This window comes from Cervus elaphus, chromosome 5, assembly GCF_910594005.1.
Source record: "Cervus elaphus chromosome 5, mCerEla1.1, whole genome shotgun sequence".
NCBI lineage: Eukaryota > Metazoa > Chordata > Mammalia > Artiodactyla > Cervidae > Cervus > Cervus elaphus.
Window position 1 is genome coordinate 1,361,844 of NC_057819.1, and position 17,430 is coordinate 1,379,273.

A 17,430-nucleotide genomic window follows, 5' to 3' on the forward strand; every position below is an offset into this window, starting at 1 on the left:
TTCCCCGATCAGGAAAGGAGTACATCAAGGCTGTATATTGTCACCCTGCTTATTTAACTTATATGCAGAGCACATCATGTGAAATGCCAGGCTGGATGAAGCACAAGCTGGAATCAAGATTGCCAGAAGAAATATCAATCACCTCAGATATGCAGATGACACCAACCTTATGGCAGAAAGTGAAGAAGAGCCTCTTCATGAAAGTGAAAGAAGAGAGTGAAAAAGCTGACTTATAACTCAACATTCAGAAAACTAAGATCATGGCATCCGGTCCTGTCACTTCATGGCAAATAGATGGGGAAACAGTGGAAACAGTGAGAGAGTTTATTTTTCTGGGCTCCAAAATCACTACAGATGGTGACTTCAGCCATGAAATTAAAAAAACACTTGCTCCTTGGAAGAAAAGCTATGACCAACCTAGACAGCATATTAAAAATCAGAGACATTAGTTTGCTGACAAAGGTCCGTCTGGTCAAGGCTATGGTTTTTCCAGTAGTCATGTATGGATGTGAGAGTTGGACTAGAAAGAAAGCTGAGTGATGAAGAATTGATGCTTTTGATCTGTGGTGTTGGAGAAGACTCTTGAGAGTCCCTTGAACTGCAAGGAGATCTAACCAGTCAGTCCTAAAGGAAATCAGTCCTGAATATTCATTGGAAGGACTGATGCTGAAGCTGAAACTCCAATACTTTGTCCACCTGATGTGAAGAACTGATTCGGAAAAGATCCTGATGCTGCGAAACATTGAAGGCGGGAGGAGAAGGGGACGACAGAGGAGAGATGGTTGAATGGCATCACCAACTCGATGGACGTGAGTGTGAGTAAGCTCTGAGAGTTGGTGATGGACAGCGAGGCCTGGCGTGCTGCGGTCCATGGGGTCGCAAAGAGTCGGACACGACTGAGCGACTGATTGAACTAACCTGAACTGTAGTTCTGTTTTCAGTTTCTTGAGGAACCTCCATCCTGTCTTCCACAGTGGCTGCACCAACTTCCGCTCCCACCAGCAGTCCACGAGTGTTCCCTTTTCTCCACATCCTTACCAGCACTTGTCATCTCTTGTCTTTTTGATAACAGCCCTTCGAACAGCTATGAGATGGTATCTCATTGTAGATTTTTGCCTTTCCCTGATTAGTGATGTTGAGCACCTTTTCATGTACCTGTTGGCCATTTGAATATCTTCTTTGGAAAAGTGTTTATCAGGTCGTTTATCCGTTTTTAGTTCTATTTTTAGTGCTGTTAAAGTTCTCTGAGTCCCTCTTCCTTCTGATCAGAAGTCGTCTGTGATTCATAGTACTGCTCTGTGTATGTAACGCGTCTTCTTTCCTGGGCTTCCACAATTTTCTCTTCATTTTTGGTTTTCAGCAGTTTTGTCATGGATGTGCTGGTTGGGTTTTGCTGACATTCTTAATCTGTATATTAACGGCTTTCACCAGATCTGGGAGATTGTTGGCCATCATCTCTCTGCATGTTTGTCCGCTCTGCCCGGCTTCTGCTTGCGCACATTAGCCCTTTTGACACTGTCCCAGAGATCACTGAGGCACTGTTTATTTTTAAACATTTTTTCTCTGTTCTTCAGTTTTGATTTTCTTGAGTCTCCCTTGAGGATATTGGCCCTTTCTTCTGCCGTTTCCAATCTACTGTTAAGGCCAGTCTGTGAATTTTTCATTTCATATTTTCAACTGGAATTCTAGTTCTGGAGTATCTGTTTGTTTCCTTTTAAATTTTTTTCTAGTATGCCATGTTCTGTCTTGATTTCCCATCTGTTCACTCGTAACTATAATTTCCCCTAAATCCTTTAAAATAACTATAGTAGTTGCTTTGAAGTCCTTGTCTGCTCATTTTAATACCTGAGCCATCTTGGGGTTGATTTCTATTGACCTCTGTTTTCCTTGACTATAGGTTACATTCTCTTACTTCTCCCCATGCCTAGAAAGGTTTATTATATACCTAACATTGTAGGTAATAGTAGAAATTCTGGATCATGTTCCTCTGAAGAATATTGGCTTTTGTTCAAGTATGCAGGTAAATTCCTAGCTGATCCCCTTAAACATCCCCTTTACATGTGAGGCCTATTTTACATGTGAGGCCTCCTTACTTATGGAGGCCTATTTTTTAATTAATTTATTTTTTATTGAAGGATAACTGCTTTACACAATTTTGCTGTTTTCTGTCAAAGCTCAGCGTGAATCAGCCGTGGGTATCCATATCTCCCCTCCCTTTTGAGACTCCCTCCCACCTCCCTCCCCATCCTGCCCAGGTTGATGCAGAGGGGGCCTGGCTTCTGTGCTTGGTTAGTGGGACTCTGCTTCAGTTTTCTGTAGTTGTGCAGCCAGTTCTTAGTCCTGGGACGTGCGCTCGGCTTCCAAGGCATGGCTCTTCAGGGCTTTCAATGAAGAGCCCTCGGCGGTTACCTCTGCAGGCAATGAAACCTTTGCTCAGCCTTTTCTGTCTTCCACCACTTGCTCGTTATGGACTATTGGGTAGTTTTGCCCCGCATGAGCAACCAAGGGCTTAAGGGACGCCTATACCAATCTTTAAAATCAGGTGCATTACTGTTCCATTTGAAATTTTTAGAAATGTGTTATCCCTCGAGAAATTAGCATTTTCCATGTATTGTATATTTTAAGCATGACCGCCTCAAGACACACCCTCCAAATGTGATGAAAATCTACCCACGATCCAGTCCAGAAGTCGAAGGGGTTTTAAGAACCCTCGGGTCCTGTTTGTGTTTAGGGGTGTGGCTGTCTCCTCTGCCACACTTGAGGAACGGGCGTCTGAGCTTAGCCTAGGGAGTAATTGGAACAGCCCATAGTTTGTGGTCGGCAGACGCTTGATTGGCAGGTTAAACAGCAGCAACAACAAACACTCATGAAACTGCCGTTGACTTGCGGTTGACCCCACAGGTTTTTCGTCATCGTCCTACTTGCTGTCTCCATTGCCTGGGTCCCTGCCCTGCAAGTGGCCCACAGGGAGCTGCTCTTTGAACACATGCAGACGGTTCTGAGCTACCTGACGCCCCCCGTGGCTGCCCTGTTCCTGCTGGCCGTATTCTGCAAGAGGGTCACTGAGCAGGTAGGTGGCCCACACGCGGGGGTGGGCTGGCGGGAGGCAGGCTCTGACCTGTTCCCTGCGTTTCCAAGGCCATCCGCCCCCAGCCGTGCCACGCACGGGGCAGAGCACGTGGGACCCTCCGGCACGCTTGTCTAGCCACAGGAGGGCCCTCTGCCATTGCCTCTGCGTGAGGAGGCTTTCCTGCTCAGAGATGTCAGACACTCAGGGGGATGTTCAGTCCCGGGCTCCTGCCACCTTCCCTGCACGAAGACCGTCTCTTCCATCACATGTAAAACCAGATAAAGATCCCAACTAATGGTTCAGTCATTTCACCTGTAAGACTGGAAGCACGGTTTGCCAGAACATTTGCACCTGTTAGTTGAGTCACATCTGACTTACACGAGTTCTGAGCACAGCGCCTCTGAGACCTGGCTCCTGCCTGCCCACCAGCCCTGGCCTCTCCGTATGCAGCCCCCGGGCCCGGCCACTGCTGGTCACGTGCGGTGCTGACTGCCTGTCCCCTGCCCTTCGTGGCCCCTCTCCTTCCCCACGGACTCTTTACTTTGCCGTGAGTGTCTTTGTCCACCTGCGTCTGGCTGCTGCTTCCTGCAGGCTCACGCCAGGTGTTCAGGCCTCCAGCCAGTTGGCTAGTGCTTCCTGCTCTGCTCACCTCGTGGGTGCACGCTCAGTCGCTCAGCTGTGTCTCATTCTTTGTGACTGTAGCCCACCAGGCTCCTCTGTCCATGGGATCTTCCAGACAAGAATACTGCAGTGGGTTGCCATTTCCTACTCCAGGAGATCTTTCTGACCCAAGGATTAAACCCACATGAGACCTGAGTTTCATGCGTTGGCAGGTGGATTCTTTACCACCAAACCATGGCTCAGCTCACCAGGACTCAGTTTGGCACCGAGAATAGGGTGAGGGGGCATCTGGGTTCTGGAAAGGCTCCTCCCTGTGGTCGCTTGGGAGGGGTGTGGGCAAGAGGAGCAGGTGGCCAGGACGATCTGCCTCGCGCCTCTGAGCCCCTCGGGGTGTTGGGGCCTGGCACCGAGGGGACCTGGGAGCTTGTCAGTGGCTCTCCGGCTACCCTGGTGCGAGGTTACAGAACATTATGGGCCTTCCTTGGCCTGGAGAACTTCTCCAGGCCCTCTCCCTCACCCTCATCTGTTCCCCGATCTTCCCTTTTCCACACGTCTCCTTCAATAAATGGGTCCTATGGACCACCCACCTGGCCTTTGGCTTCAGTTCTTTCTCCAAGACTCTTCCCACACACTGAATCCTCTGCCTCCCCCGACATCCAGCCGTCCCTGAGACTGGCTCCAAGCCCAAGGGTAAGGGGGAGGAGACAGATGACGCCCAGTGAGCAGATAAGATTTCTGAGAGTGGGGTAGCGCTGCTTAAAAGTAAAGAAGGGGGGAAAGTAAAGGAGTATCATGGAGGTGAGCAGGGCAGATGCTGGCCACAGGGCGTGGGGCACCAAGACGTTGGCCACGCTAGTGGGAGAAGATTTCTCCTAAGAAAGTGACGCAGAACCTGAGTGCTGAAGGGTGAGCCAGAACCACCTAGCTCTGGGGAGAGACCGAAGCAGGAAGAAGGGCACGTGCGAAGGCCCGGCAGCAGGCGGAGGGCAGGCGTGGTGGCCGCAGTGCGCCGTCCGGGGGCGGAGCCCGTGAGGTCAGCCGAGCAGGTGCGCCTTGCTCCTCAGGGCGGCCAGGAGAAGCCACAAGGGCTTCGGCAGAGGCAGGGCACTCCCTGACCCACGCTTCGAAGAGCTCACTCGGGCTCCTCGGACTGCGGGCAAGCAGAGACCAGGAAGGGAGTCCCCCCGTGTGAGAGGCGGCGGAGGTGGTCTCCATGGGAACGGCAGCATCACTTGCTGATGGATCGGTGGTAGGGCAGGCTGGAAGGAGAAGGAGCACCAGGGATGTCTCCTGGGGTCTGTGCCTGAGTAGCTGGGGAGATGGAGGTGCCCCTCCCGCAGCAGGGAGGCCTGAGGTCTTCTTGGACACTGTGTCTGAGCTGCGTCTTCATCGTCTGACTTAGAAGTGTCTCCAGTATTCGCAGTATTCCCTGGGTTCTCCGACAGACTTGATAGAGTGTGGGCGCCTCTCGGGTCTTTGTTCAGCCCTGGGAGGTGTTGCCCCCGGTGCTGCGACGGCTCTGCGGGGTGCGTGAAGGCCTTGTTGTGCCGGGTTAGCTTCAGAGCCGGACGACTCGTCTTGGCGCCGCCGTGCTCCCGGTGACTCGGGCTCCCCCTCTGTCAGGGTGCCTTCTGGGGGCTGGCCAGCGGCCTTGTGATCGGCTCCTGTCGCATGGTGTCCGAGTTTGCCTACGGGCCCTGGACCTGCTCCGTGAACAGGAAGTGCCCCCGGATCATCTGCGGCGTGCACTACCTCTACTTCGCCATGATCCTCTTCGCCATCAGTCTCGTCACCGTCCTGGGCGTCTCCATGTTCACCGTGCCGATTCCAGACAAACACGTGAGTGCCGCTGTGGGCTAGCTCCGGGGTCAGCCTGCAGCCCCCGCATCCTGGGAGCAGCTTGGGAGAGAAGCGGCTGAAGGTCCTGCATGGTTTTTAGAAGCAGGAGGGCTGGGGGTCGGGGTGATGGACGGGCCAGAAATAGGCAAGTAACTCCTTGCCTTAAGTGCAGAGCTGACCAAAAAGGCTTTCCGACAATCCTCCAATGAAGTATTTATCGAGAGTGAGATGTTTGCCTTTTAAAATACAAATTTTCTGTGCTGAGGTCGCTCACTCCAGTGTGAGTTAATATAATCAGGGTCATCCCGGCTGCCGCCCGCCTGGCGAGTGGGGGTGCAGGTGGGGGGAAGTAATGCCCGCAGAGCTATTGCCAGCGGCCTGCGCGCCCCATTCTCCTTGTCCGGCCACTTGCCCTACCCAGGAGGAGGTGTTCGCCACTCTATTTGGAATATAAAACGCCTGGGCTCAGAGGAGTGCGGTCACTTGTCCACGACTCCAAAACTAGCCAGCGGCCCTGCTGGGCCTGAGCAGACTGCCGTGTGTCACCTGCCTGGGCGTGGCCAGTGGGCCTAGCAGGACTCCCCAGGGGCTGGGGGAGTTGGAGGGCAACAGGGAGGGCCCTGGGTGTCCAGGATGAGAGAGGGGAAGGAGGCGCTCGGAGGGAGGGGGGCCTGAATGAGAGCAGGGGACCGGGAAGATGCCTCTGCTCTGGCCGACTCAGTTCCCCTTGCTCCGTTCCTCTCTCGCGCCCAGAGCCCCAGGGACTGGGGCGGAGCAGATGGAGAGGATGGCCCGCAAGCCCAGGACAGCTTGCCCCCCGCCCGCCCCCAGCCATGCCCCTGCCTTGCTCCCGGCACATGGAGAAGCTCAGGTGCTGGCCCGCGCTCCGGCCGGTCGCACAGGGTCTTGACGGCAGCTTGCCTGACTCTTGGCTGCTGCTCCCGCATCCGCACCTGTTCGGTCTGGCCTGTTGCTCGGGCAGCCGCACACCTGAGTGCCGTCCAGCCCAGCAGTGCAGGCGCTCGGGACGGCGGGGAGGGGAGGGGGAGCCGCTTCCGGGCCAGCGTCTGTGTGGGTGCTTCTGGGAGAGGCGGGACGCACTCATGCCCAGGCTCTCTCTGCCCCGCGGCCTGGGCTACAGTGCTCCGTGCGTGGTTGCAAAGGCAAATGCGGATGGACAGCATCGTCAGGAAGCCACTCAGGGTGAATGACAGGCGTCTCTGAGTCCTGTCTTAGTCCAAGATGGCAGGCGGCTTCAGTCCCATGCCTGCCGTGATTGGGTGAGTGGGGTGCTGGTGGTGCTGAGATTCAAATGTACCGAGGTCAGTATAATAGATAACAACCTATTTCAGGACAGACTTGATGGACATGTTCACTTAGTACTGACCCCAACCCTTAAAAAAAAAAAAAAAAGCCTGGATTTTGTTACTTCCCAAAGTTTCCACCTGTGTTTTCAGGAAGATAACAGAGTAACAGACCGGAAGAGGGGGGTCCTGCCTTTCTGCACCCACAGACACCTGTTGACTGTGAGCAGCTGAGTCCTGCTGGGGCCAGACCATGGGGTACCCAAGATGAGGCAGGTCAAGCCTCCCCTGGGCTGCATGTGAGCGCTTGTCTCTGACAGACAGGAGGTTCTTCTGGCAGGAAATCAGCCCCTGGGTCTGCCCTGTGGGTGACCCAGGAGCAGCAGACCAGGGGTGAGGGGCCGCTTCTCCCAGCCTGGAGGGCACAGCTTCCTGGACCTCAGTCACCAGAAGGCACGCTGAACGTGTGCCTCGTAGCCCCAGTGTCCAGCCCAGGACACTGAGCTCGCCCTTTGCGAGGCCAGAACTGAAACCCGGAGTTCCCGAGCACCACACTTTCCCCACCCCACCCCTTCCTTCCTCCCTTGTTGGAACTAATGACCACACCTCTCTTCAGTCCCTGGAGGCCCTGGTGCCCAGTGGTGACACCATACGCCCGGACGATAGGGCCCTGGTGGTGACAGGCCCCTTCTCCCCCCTCAGCTCCACCGCCTCTGTTGGAGTTTGCGGAACAGCCGGGAGGAAAGGGTGGACCTGGACGAGGACGCAGAGGTGAAGATCCCTGAGCCCCAGGCACAGCCAGGTGAGAAGGAGGCCGGAAGCCAGCGACAGGAGGGGCCTGCTCCCGCCACCCAGCGCGAGGGCTCCACCCCAGAAGTGGCTCCAGGCGGAGGCCCCCGTGATGCCTCTGAGACCTCTCTCTGGGGTTCTGGGCCCGGAATGTGGAGGTGGGAGGTGTCAGCAGGTGCAGGGGGAGGAGGGGAGGGTCTGGTACAAAGTGAGGGGTGGAGAAACAGAAGTGTCTGGCGACCTAGAAGTGTCTGTGGTGGGGCGGGAGAGATGCACAGAGCCGCGCGGGTTACCGTGTCTCAGGATGGGGGGGGGAGGGACGGCGGGCCATGGCACCTCTCACAGCGGTTCAAGCCAGAGGCTCCTGGGAGCGGGCGGGCATTGTCTGCGAGGAGCAGCAGGCAGCTGCCCCCACGAGGGCTCCAGGGACACCGCTGTGGGCATCTGAGTTTCAGTCCCAGCAGGAAGAGTGTCCAGGAGAGGCTTGGGTCGGGGTCTCCAGGAGGCCCAGGGGAAGGCGCTCAGCAGTGGGGTCAGAGAAGCGTGTGGGGCGCCGGGGAGGGTGCCTGCACCTCCTGAAGCACTGACGCAAGTGGGATAAAGCCTAACGGGATTAGCGCTGAGTCTGCAGCAAGGGCCCAGGGCGGGGTGGGGGCGCAGGGGGCGCTGTGGCAGGCGTGTCTGGGGGCCATCCTCCTGGGGCCCCGCCTACAGCCCTGCCAGGGACCGTCTCCTGACACCTACAGCCAGGCTGCCCCGGGTCTCTGGAGGGTGCCAGGCTCTAGGAGTGCTCTCCCTGGGGGACGGGGGAAACTGCCCTTCAGGGCCTCGTGTGCAGAGCGTGTCCTTGGGGCCCCTCCCAGCTCCCGTGATGACGGTGGCGCACACTTGCCGTGCACGTGGGATGTGCCGGGTGCTGTGTGTGACAGGGGCCATTGTTACCCCCAGTCTAGAGATGGGGAGATGGAGGCCCACCCAGGAAGTGTCTGCCCCAGCTCCCTACACAGCCCAGCAGCGGGGGGCTGGGCAGGGCGGGCACAGGCAGGCTGACTCCAGAGCGCACGCTCTTGGCCACTGGCCTGTCCTGCCTCCCTTCATACAGCCCTTGGGTTGTGGTCACATGATGGGCCAGCCCCTTTGGGCCAGGCGGCGACCGTGGCATCTGAGAGGCCGGGCCTCCCACTACCGCGGCAGCTCTTTGTCTCTGGGGTCCTCGGCGGCAGCCCCTCCCTCGGGACACAGGCCCCTGCAGCACCGGCTGGTGAGTTCCGCGATCCCTGGTGCTGCCTCAGCCTCGGGACACATCTGGTGCTGCTGCTGCCCAAGGGAATAAGACGCAGAACAGGTCACCGCGTGCAGTGCTGGACCGAGACGTGCTCGCTGTCATCAGGGAGGGCGCCATTCCCCGCCCGCCTGTGCGCGGAGCTGGCCCTGGTGCTGACCTGAGCCTGGGCGGGCCTGCAGCGGCCAGACGCCGGAGGGATGGTTAAGCCCCAGAGGGAGGCGTTTCACTGATTTGGCCCAGAGATATGGATGGACATTTGCCTATTCTTGGGCCTCCCCCGCTCCTGGAGAAAACACCAGTTCCCCTTCCGAGGACCTAGAAGGCCCTTGGGTCAGTCCGTGAGGCTGGTGGTGCCTAGAGAACACACTCCCAGGGCTGCTGAGCAGAGAGAGCAGGGCAGCGGGCTCTTCTGTCCTCCGAGGAGCAGCCTCTTGCCCTGGACCTGCAGAGCTGGGCTCTGTGTGGGTCCGCAGGGGAGGCCTGCCCCGTGCCAGCCGGGCTCTGGGCTGGCTGACGTCTCTGCTGATGCTAGGCGAGCGTGACCCCCCAGCCCTGCTCTCTGTGCCCCCGAGGCTGGTGGGAGGCGCTCCGCAGCCAGGGCTGAGGCTTGCTGTCCGCATCGGGAGCCGGTCCCCTGGGCTCCCTTCAGGGTTCCCCACGAGACACAAGACCCTAGGAAGACCCCTCCTGTGTGCCGGCCTCCTGACCGTGCCCGTCCCCTCGGTTCCAGACGTGTTCATAGAGGCCAAGGGCTGCCTCTGGAAGGCCTGGGACGTGTTCTGTGGCCTGGAGTTGCTGCCCAGCCCCAAGCTGGCCCCGGAAGAGGTGGTCGTGCCTGAGACGGAGCAGAATGACATGCCTGGAGGGACGGCGCGCAGTGACACGGAGGGGACAGAGGAGAGAGAGGCGCCGCAGAAGCAGCCCTTCTGGAACAAAGCGCTCGGCCTCTGCGGGATCGTGCTGGTGTCGCTCATGGTGCTCTTCCACATCTACTTCTACTAGCGGCCACGCGGTGGGGAGGGAGCCCGCCCCAGGGCGGCCCACGGCCCAGCGGCCCGGGCCACGCCGCTGAGCACTGCCGGCAGGTGGCGAGGGCGGGGATCGCGGGCGAGCACGTCCGTCCTCCGCTCGCCGAGCCGCTCCCTACAGATGGCTCCACGGCGCAGGCGCTGGCTTTCACGTTAACTCTGGCTTTTTATCTCTTGATATCTTTGGGAGCCTTGCCTGTGTTTGCTGTCACCGTTTCCTTCCTGTGCCCACCTCCACTGGCAGTGTTTTCTCCTCCCCTGGAAAGGTACGGCTGCTGGCAAAGATGCCCACCCACGGGCTGAGCCCACTGCCGAAGGTCACACAGGCCAGCGGGCGCCAGGGCTTCCGAGGACAGAGACGCTGGCACCTGCCTGGACGGTGGTGGGCTGAGCTGGTCCCTGCCCGAGGACCGGGCCTCCCTGCAGCTTCTGTCTGGCTGCACCCCTTGGGGACAGACGGAGAGGAAACGTCCCTCCCAGGCTGCCTGCTACTGGGAGTTGAGCCCTGGGCTGGATCCCCTCAGCAGTCAGGTAGAGGCCACTCTTGGGCTGTGTCTCTGCAGGGGCGCCCTCAGCCACCTCTTCCTCTTTCTTCCTCTCAGACCAGAATAAATGATTCGAGTCTTTAGAAAAAGTCTCAGATACGTCAACGGGATTTGGGGGAGGCCCACCAGCATTGCAAAAATCACCCTCTGAAGGTGCGGTCAGAACCGGCCCGTCTTCCCCCCGTTGAGGCCTTCAGCCGACATGTCTGAGTCCTGCTGTGTGGCGGGACTGCTGGAAAACCACCGTGGACGGAACTCACGGTCTCGGGAAGCAGACTGCAGCAGTGGTGGTGGCCTCTGGTTCCATGCCCGGGGTCACCATCGCCTTCAGGCCAAGGAACCACCCCAGTGGCAGGACCAGGATCAGCCACACTTCACGCAGGAGGAGACTGAGCGGTCAGGAAGCCCAGTACCCGGGGCCCTCTGCACACACTCACAGCGGCGGGAGCGCCCCAGGAAGAGGAGGTCAGCGAGCCAGCGGGGGGAGAGTGACGGCGTGTGGGAGGACAGGGCGAGGCAAGGGTGTGAGCAGGCCTGGGCGCAGAGCTGGGAGGGGCCCGACCCGCAGGCCTCAGGTGTCTGGGATCCTGAGTCGCTGGCAGCTTCAGCCATGAAGGAATAGGACCAGGTCTGCTGACTGCTGCTGGGAAGGTGAAAGGGAGGTGAGAACACCCACCAGGAGGCTGTTAGAGGAAGCCAGGCAAGTTAGCAGCAGAGAAGAAAAGACAAGGGGCCCGATTAGCACCAAGAGAAGCCAGCAAGCAGAAGTCACAGGACTCGGGTCACTGGGCTTCTGGAAGGAGGGCCCAGAAATGGCTCTCCAGCTTGAGCACATGGGCAGAGGGCACCCCAGTTCCAAAGCTGGGCCACGCAGGAAGGGGGCAGGGGCGGGACGCAGGCGGAGCACCGTTTGGGACATGTGGACTTCGAGCGGCTTGAAGACGCTGCTTGCCATCTTGACCACGTTCGGTCTCTCTGATTGATGAACGTGGGATGTTCATTTAGGTCCTCTTTCATTTCTTCCAGCAGTGTTTTGTCTTCAGCACTCAAAGTTTTACATGTCTAAGTTGATTCCTGGGTATTTTATTCTTTCTGATGGTACTGTAAATGAGGCTTTTTTAAAAGTTGAGATATAGTTGATGTACAATATTACGAAAGTTACAGGTATGCAACCTAGTGATTCATAATTTTTAAAGGTCACCCTGCATTTATGGTTATTATTAAAAGGTTGGTTTTACTTCCTGTGTTGTGCGGTATGTCCTTGTAGCTTATTTATTTTATATACAATAGTTTCTGTTAGTCCCCTACCCTTTAATTGCATTTTCAGATGGGTCATTGCTCAGGTAAAGAAAAACAAAATTTGTTTCTTGATCTTGGAACCTGTAACTTTGTGGAACTTGTTTATTCTTATATTTTTAAAGTGTATTCCTTGGAATTGTTTCACATATAAAATCATGTAATCTGCAAGTACAGACAACTTCTTTCCAGCCCGGATGCCTTTTATTTCATTCTCTTGCCTAAACTGCCCCAGCTGGAACCTCCAGTACGGTGTCAAGTTTGAAGCAGTGAGAGTGGACACCCTTGCCTTGCCCTCGATCTTGGAGGAAAAGCATCGAGCGTCTCACGGCCGAGCATGATGTTAGCAGTGAGTTCTTGCAGATGTTATCATGTTGAGGAAATTCCACTCTGTCCCTATGTTGCTGGGTTTTTAAAGCTTTATTTACGTGTTTCTTTTGTTTTTGGCTGTGCCGGGCTGTCACGGCTGTGCTCGGGCGCTCTCTAGCTGCAGTGAGTGGGGGCCACGCTCCAGGCGCGCTCTGCGTGGACTTCTCGTTGGGGTGGCCCCCCCCCCGTGCAGAGCTCAGGGTCTCCGAACGCGGGCTTCAGAACCTGCGGCGGGAGGGCTCGGGCCCTCGGAACGCGGGCTCTTCATTTGCCCTGTGGCAGGAGACTGTCCTCAGCCTGGGGCTGGGACCCGTGTCCCCTGCACTGGCAGGCGGGTTCTTGACCCCTGGGGCACCAGGGACGTTTTTACTGAGAGTTTTTGATTTTGTTTTAGTTTTAAGGTTTTTTCCCTTTTTAGTGAAATGGGTGTTGGATTCTGTCAAGTGCTTTTTCCTGCACCTGTGAAGTTGACTGTGTGATTTCTGTTCTTTATTCTCTCTGTTGTTAACATTGGTTCGTCATCACGCCTTGAACCCGTCTCGCATCACTGGGAGAAATGCCCATTGGTCGTGGCACACAAGGCTTTTTTCACGTGGCGGGATTTGGTTTGCTAATATTTGGTTGCGTTCTTGTATCTATCTGCATAAAGGATATTGGCCTATAGTTTTCTTTCCTCGTGAGGTCTTTGCCTGGTTTGGGGATGGGGGTGATATTAGCCTCATGGAATGAGTTGGGAATTGTCCCTGCCTATTCTCTTTTTTTAAAGCAGTTGGTGAAGGGTTGGCATTAATTCTTGCCTAGAGACATTTTAGGGTTGGTATTAAGTTGGAGGGGTCCGGAACCCGGGAGAGAAGCTGGCGCTAGCGACTCAGACTGCAGGGAGAGAAGACAGTGGGCTGCCCCAGCTGAGAAGGGAGCCTGGGAGAGGATGCCCTCCAGGCAGGCGAGACGGTGCGGGAGAGCGGGAGAGCGGTCAGGTTGGGAAAGGGGGTCTTTCTACAGAGGAGACCGGGGGGCGCAACCGGGGCCCTGGGCGGAGGGCCAGGACAGCCGCCACAGGCAGGGAGGGGCCTGTGCATGGAGCAGGGCGGCCGGCGCCCCCCGGGGAGGTGGTGAGCTGGAGCCAGCGTGCGGTGGCGGAGGGGTGACGGGGCAGGCCGACGTGGGGCCCCTCAAGCACCTCTTTCCCTAAAGGAGGAGAGCGTGCCTCTTACGGGACCTTTCCTGAGAATGAGACTAACCTGAAAGCCCCCCTGGGCCCGGCAGCCAGCCCCTCCCGGGCCAAGAGGGCCTGCTTGGGGCTCATCCCTGGGAGCCCCAGGGGGGCAGGCATCCCGGCGTCCCTTCTAGGTAAGCGAAGCCCCTAGTCCCCGGAAGGACTCGCGGAAGGCACTCACTCCCCGGGGATACTAGTTCTGTGGGAGGTTCTTTCCCACAGAAAGCACGGCTTCTGTCTGCGGATGGAACGAGGGAAAAAAGCTGGTGTGGGTCCTGGAGAGCAAGGCCCTGGCTCAGCCCAGGCAAACGAGTCCAGCCCTGAAACGGAACCAGACCACCGGCCCTCCCTGCCCCCCCAAGCCCATCCCAGCAGCCTGCTTCTCCTCCCCGCGATGTCACCTCCCATCCCCGCAGACGCTCCAGCCTGCAGACAGCAGCGGGAGGGCCGGGGGAGGCTGGCCCAGGCTCAACCAGGGGACTTGGCTTTGGGGAGCTCAGCTGTTGGAGGGGGAGAGCTGAAGGGGCTACCCTTTACTTAGCACTCATCCCTGGGTGTAGGTGGGGGCCTTCTTACAACGCACCCTCCCCCAGCAGGCGCCCACAGGGGTGGCACCCGTGACCCTCCTTCCTGCCACCCCAACGTGGGAAGCTGGCCGACCCGGGGAGCAGAGCCGCACCCCCAGGGCCCGTTCACCGGAGTGTCCAGCCTCCTCCTCCGCCTCGTCCCTGCTCTCTGCCCTCCCAGGGGCCTCGACTGCAGCGGGGGGTGCAGGGAGGCCTCCCACCCATCCCCGGGCCCCAAGGTCAGCCTGTGACCCGGTCCTCCCAAGCCGGGCGTTTCCCTTTTGGCAAGAGAGAGGAGACACGTGACCCACTCCAGAGCCATCAGGTGCCACCATCTGGACCAAGATAAAGAGACTTGGTGCGTTTATTGGGTGTGGAGTCGCGGGGCCAGGGGCGCCGGCAGGAGACTCAGGGCTTCCACTCGATGACTTTGAGGGCGACCTGGGCGGCCCGCTGCACGGCCGGGCTGAAGTCCTCCTCCAGCACCCGGAAGGTGGCCACGTGTGACTGCAGGAGCTTGCGGCCCTCGGGCGCCTCGGCCAACATGGTGAGGGCCTTGATGGCATTCAGGCGCGCCTTGCTCAGAGACGCGCCCAGCAGCTGCAGCAGCGGGCCGGTGGCCTCCACGTCCAGCGCCGCATACTTCCCTGCCGGCCCCCAACGCCAGGTGTTCCTGGGGTAGGGGGGAGCCCTGCCCAGCTCCCAGGCCCCCCGGCCGTCCCCGCCCACACCTGGGCCCCAACCACCAGGTGTGGCAGCCAGGCCTCACCAGGCAGCGTGAAGGATCTTTTGAAAATTAAACTCCACTCGCTGCCCCCTGGGCCCTGCCCGCCGCAATGCCACGCTTGCTCCCAGCCTCGTGCGTCAGTCACTTCCCGCTGCTGTCAGACTGGCCAGCCCCCTTGGCCCAGGCGGCCCCGCTCATCCTGTGGGTCCACCCCACACCCGCCGCCCCCAGGACACCCCGCCCCTCTGCTGTGCGTCCTGCCCCCAGGTCGCCAAGCCGCAGACCGCAGAGGCTGAGGCATCCGCGTCTCCACCACCCCCCGCCTGGCCTGCCGCGGGGGCTCAGGGTCCCTCACGGGCACGCCAGCTCAGGGGAAGTGGCCTCACATCCCCAAACTTCCGCGTCGCTGGGGTCCCCTGAGAGCCCCCAGCCCTCCAGGCGCCCACCCAGGACGCCCAGGCGGAAACACTGTGCGTGGCCCACAGCGGGTGGGGTGGGGGGTGGCCGGGGGGCTGCGGGGTGCTCCTCAGGGCAAATGGGCATCGGCGGGACTCCCAGCGCTGGGGGCTCTGCTGCTGACTGAGGATCAGAGGCCCAGGCAGCCGGGGGGGACAGCAAGGAAACTCGGGGGACCCGGCTGGTGCAGGCGGCGGAAGGTGCTGCAGGGACCCGGCCTCCAGGCGGGGAGCCGGTCCGGGCCCCTCTGAACACCCAGGGCGCTGACTTGAGTGTGGGAGTGGGGGTGGGGGGTAACCTCAGTTCCTCTTTGCTCCCCCCCGCCGCCCGCCCCACCACACTGAAGCCAGCAGCACTGGGCTCCATCGTCCGCCGGGACCTCAGGAGGACTGGCTCCCGGGTGTGGCAAGCGAGTCAGTCCCAGAACTTTGGTTCACAAAGGCCTGGGTCAGAGGCAGGAATTCCAAGACCAGGGAACCGAGAGGATGACAGGGAGGGGCCCAGAAGAAGAGGGCAGAGCCCAGGACCGCCCGGCCAGTTGGGGCCCGCGGCGACCCCCATGCATGCGGCAGACCCCGCCCGGGCGCCTCACCTTCGGTGGTCACCGTGGCGTTCATGAGCGCCCCCGCCGCGTTGGCCTGCACCTCCTCCTCCTTGTCCTTCAGCAGATGCACCAGGATGGGGATGACGTCATGCTGCCACACCTGGATCTTGCCCTCCAGGGGGATGCTGGGCCGGACACAGACTCTGAGCACGGTGACCCCGGGTCACGAGTGCCTCGACGCCCTGGGCTCCCTGTCCTGACTGCGCAGACGGCGTCTCCTGGGCTCCCCTTCCTCACGGAAGGGGGCGGGACTGGGGGCCTCCTGGGGCACAGAACTGTCGGGGCCGCCCTGCTAGAGGGGTCCTACTCCCCCAGGGCCCAGGCAGGAGCGGCGCAGCCAGCCGGGGCCTCACCTGACGGCAATGAGCGTGTGGGCGGCTTTGCTGCGGATGTTGCTGCTGGTGCTCAGGAGCTTCTCCTTCAGGAAGGGCACCACGCGGCTGGCCAGCGCCTCGGTGGCGTCCTCCATGAGGCAGGCGGCCAGCGTGTCCAGCAGGAGCGCCTGGATTTCTTCCTCCTCCCGCTGCAGCTTCCACACCAGCGAGGGGATCAGGCCGCTGTTGACGATGCCCAGGGCCCCTGCGGGACGGGAGCGGGCCCTGAGCACGGGCCCGTGGCCACCCCCCACCTGTCACGTGTGATGGAAGCCGGAGGACTGGAGGGGGGGCTGCAGTGTTTGACCAGATAAATTACAAATCCCACCCACCCCCACTGCCAAGCAGGGGCCTGAAGCCACGGCTGACAAGCTGGGGTGGGAACCGTGAGATCACGGTGGGCCCCAAAAGTTCCAGCCTTTGGCCACCTGGGATTGGGGGCCTGGAACAGTGGCCCGAGAAGGAGCAGCCGCCCCTGAGGGACCCGGGCACACCGGGGGCCTTCCCCCTCCCCCAACCACCATGCACCAGAGGGAAGCCTGGGATGGGGGCGAGGGGCGGGGGACATCCGTCCCTCCTTCCACCCGCAACGCGACGTCTCTGTGACACCCGGCCAGCCCCGGGGATGGGAGAGAAAGCTGGCCAGGGGGTTACAGGAAGGTTTAGAGTGAAGGGCACAGTGTCTCACATGAAAAGGGCTGCGCCCCCCAACCACAGCTGGTGGGCAGTCCACAGATTCCGGCCGAGGGGTCTAAAGGGGCCCAGTGCCCAGCAGGGAGGGGGCCGCCTGGAGCCGCCTCCCTGACCCCGGTGAAAGCTTCTGCCTCACTCCTCCCAGCCGCCCCCGCCCCGGGGAGTCAGCACACAGCTGGCTGCCCAGAGGAGACCCCAGAGATGGCCAGGCAGCACCCCGAGGGTGCTCGTGAGTGCTCAGAACTGCTGGCAGAGCAGCCCCCACAGGGCAGGGAGTGGGCCCCAAGGAGGGTGTCCGGCAGCCCAGCCGCTCCGCGGCCTCCCCAGCAGCCCGGGCCGCCCACCACGAAGCCGTCCACAGTCCCCCGCCGGAGCTGCCACTGGCAGACACCTCTGTCTCCCGCCTCCCCGGCTCAACCCTCTAATTTACTCCAGAGAGACAAATAAACAGGTTAATTAGCCTACAGGTCTCTGAGTGCCAATTAGCACCCAGGGATTTCCTCTTTGAAGACATCGCCCAGCCTTCCGCCCTCGGTCCTCGAGAGCATCAGGGGGCAGGTGCCTGCGGAGAGGTAGGGCAGTGTGTCCAGGGGCCCCCGGTTGCCCCCAGCTGGCTTGTTCCTGGGGCGTCAGATGGAGCCACTAGCA

The 17,430-nt window shown here is 59.5% G+C and overlaps 2 protein-coding genes across 6 annotated transcripts in view; one reads left to right on the top strand and one right to left on the bottom strand.

The window, feature by feature from the left end:
* The window catches only part of LOC122693595 (sodium/glucose cotransporter 1-like), a 48,563-nt gene extending 36,605 nt beyond the window's left edge, over nucleotides 1-11,958 (top strand). For all 4 annotated transcript variants that reach the window (XM_043901138.1, XM_043901140.1, XM_043901139.1 and 1 more), the window contains 4 exons: nucleotides 2,902-3,070; nucleotides 5,315-5,530; nucleotides 7,537-7,636; nucleotides 9,639-11,958. In XM_043901138.1, coding sequence (XP_043757073.1) covers nucleotides 2,902-3,070; nucleotides 5,315-5,530; nucleotides 7,537-7,636; nucleotides 9,639-9,910 — 757 coding nt within the window. In that variant the 3' untranslated portion in view covers nucleotides 9,911-11,958. The remainder of the gene's footprint in view (nucleotides 1-2,901; nucleotides 3,071-5,314; nucleotides 5,531-7,536; nucleotides 7,637-9,638) is intronic.
* Nucleotides 11,959-14,255: 2,297 nt separating this feature from the next.
* Nucleotides 14,256-17,430, bottom strand: part of RSPH14 (radial spoke head 14 homolog) — a 50,400-nt gene continuing 47,225 nt past the window's right edge. For both annotated transcript variants that reach the window (XM_043901142.1, XM_043901143.1), the window contains exons 5-7: nucleotides 16,069-16,294; nucleotides 15,704-15,840; nucleotides 14,256-14,575 (exon numbers count right to left, since the gene is read on the bottom strand). In XM_043901142.1, coding sequence (XP_043757077.1) covers nucleotides 14,337-14,575; nucleotides 15,704-15,840; nucleotides 16,069-16,294 — 602 coding nt within the window. In that variant the 3' untranslated portion in view covers nucleotides 14,256-14,336. The remainder of the gene's footprint in view (nucleotides 14,576-15,703; nucleotides 15,841-16,068; nucleotides 16,295-17,430) is intronic.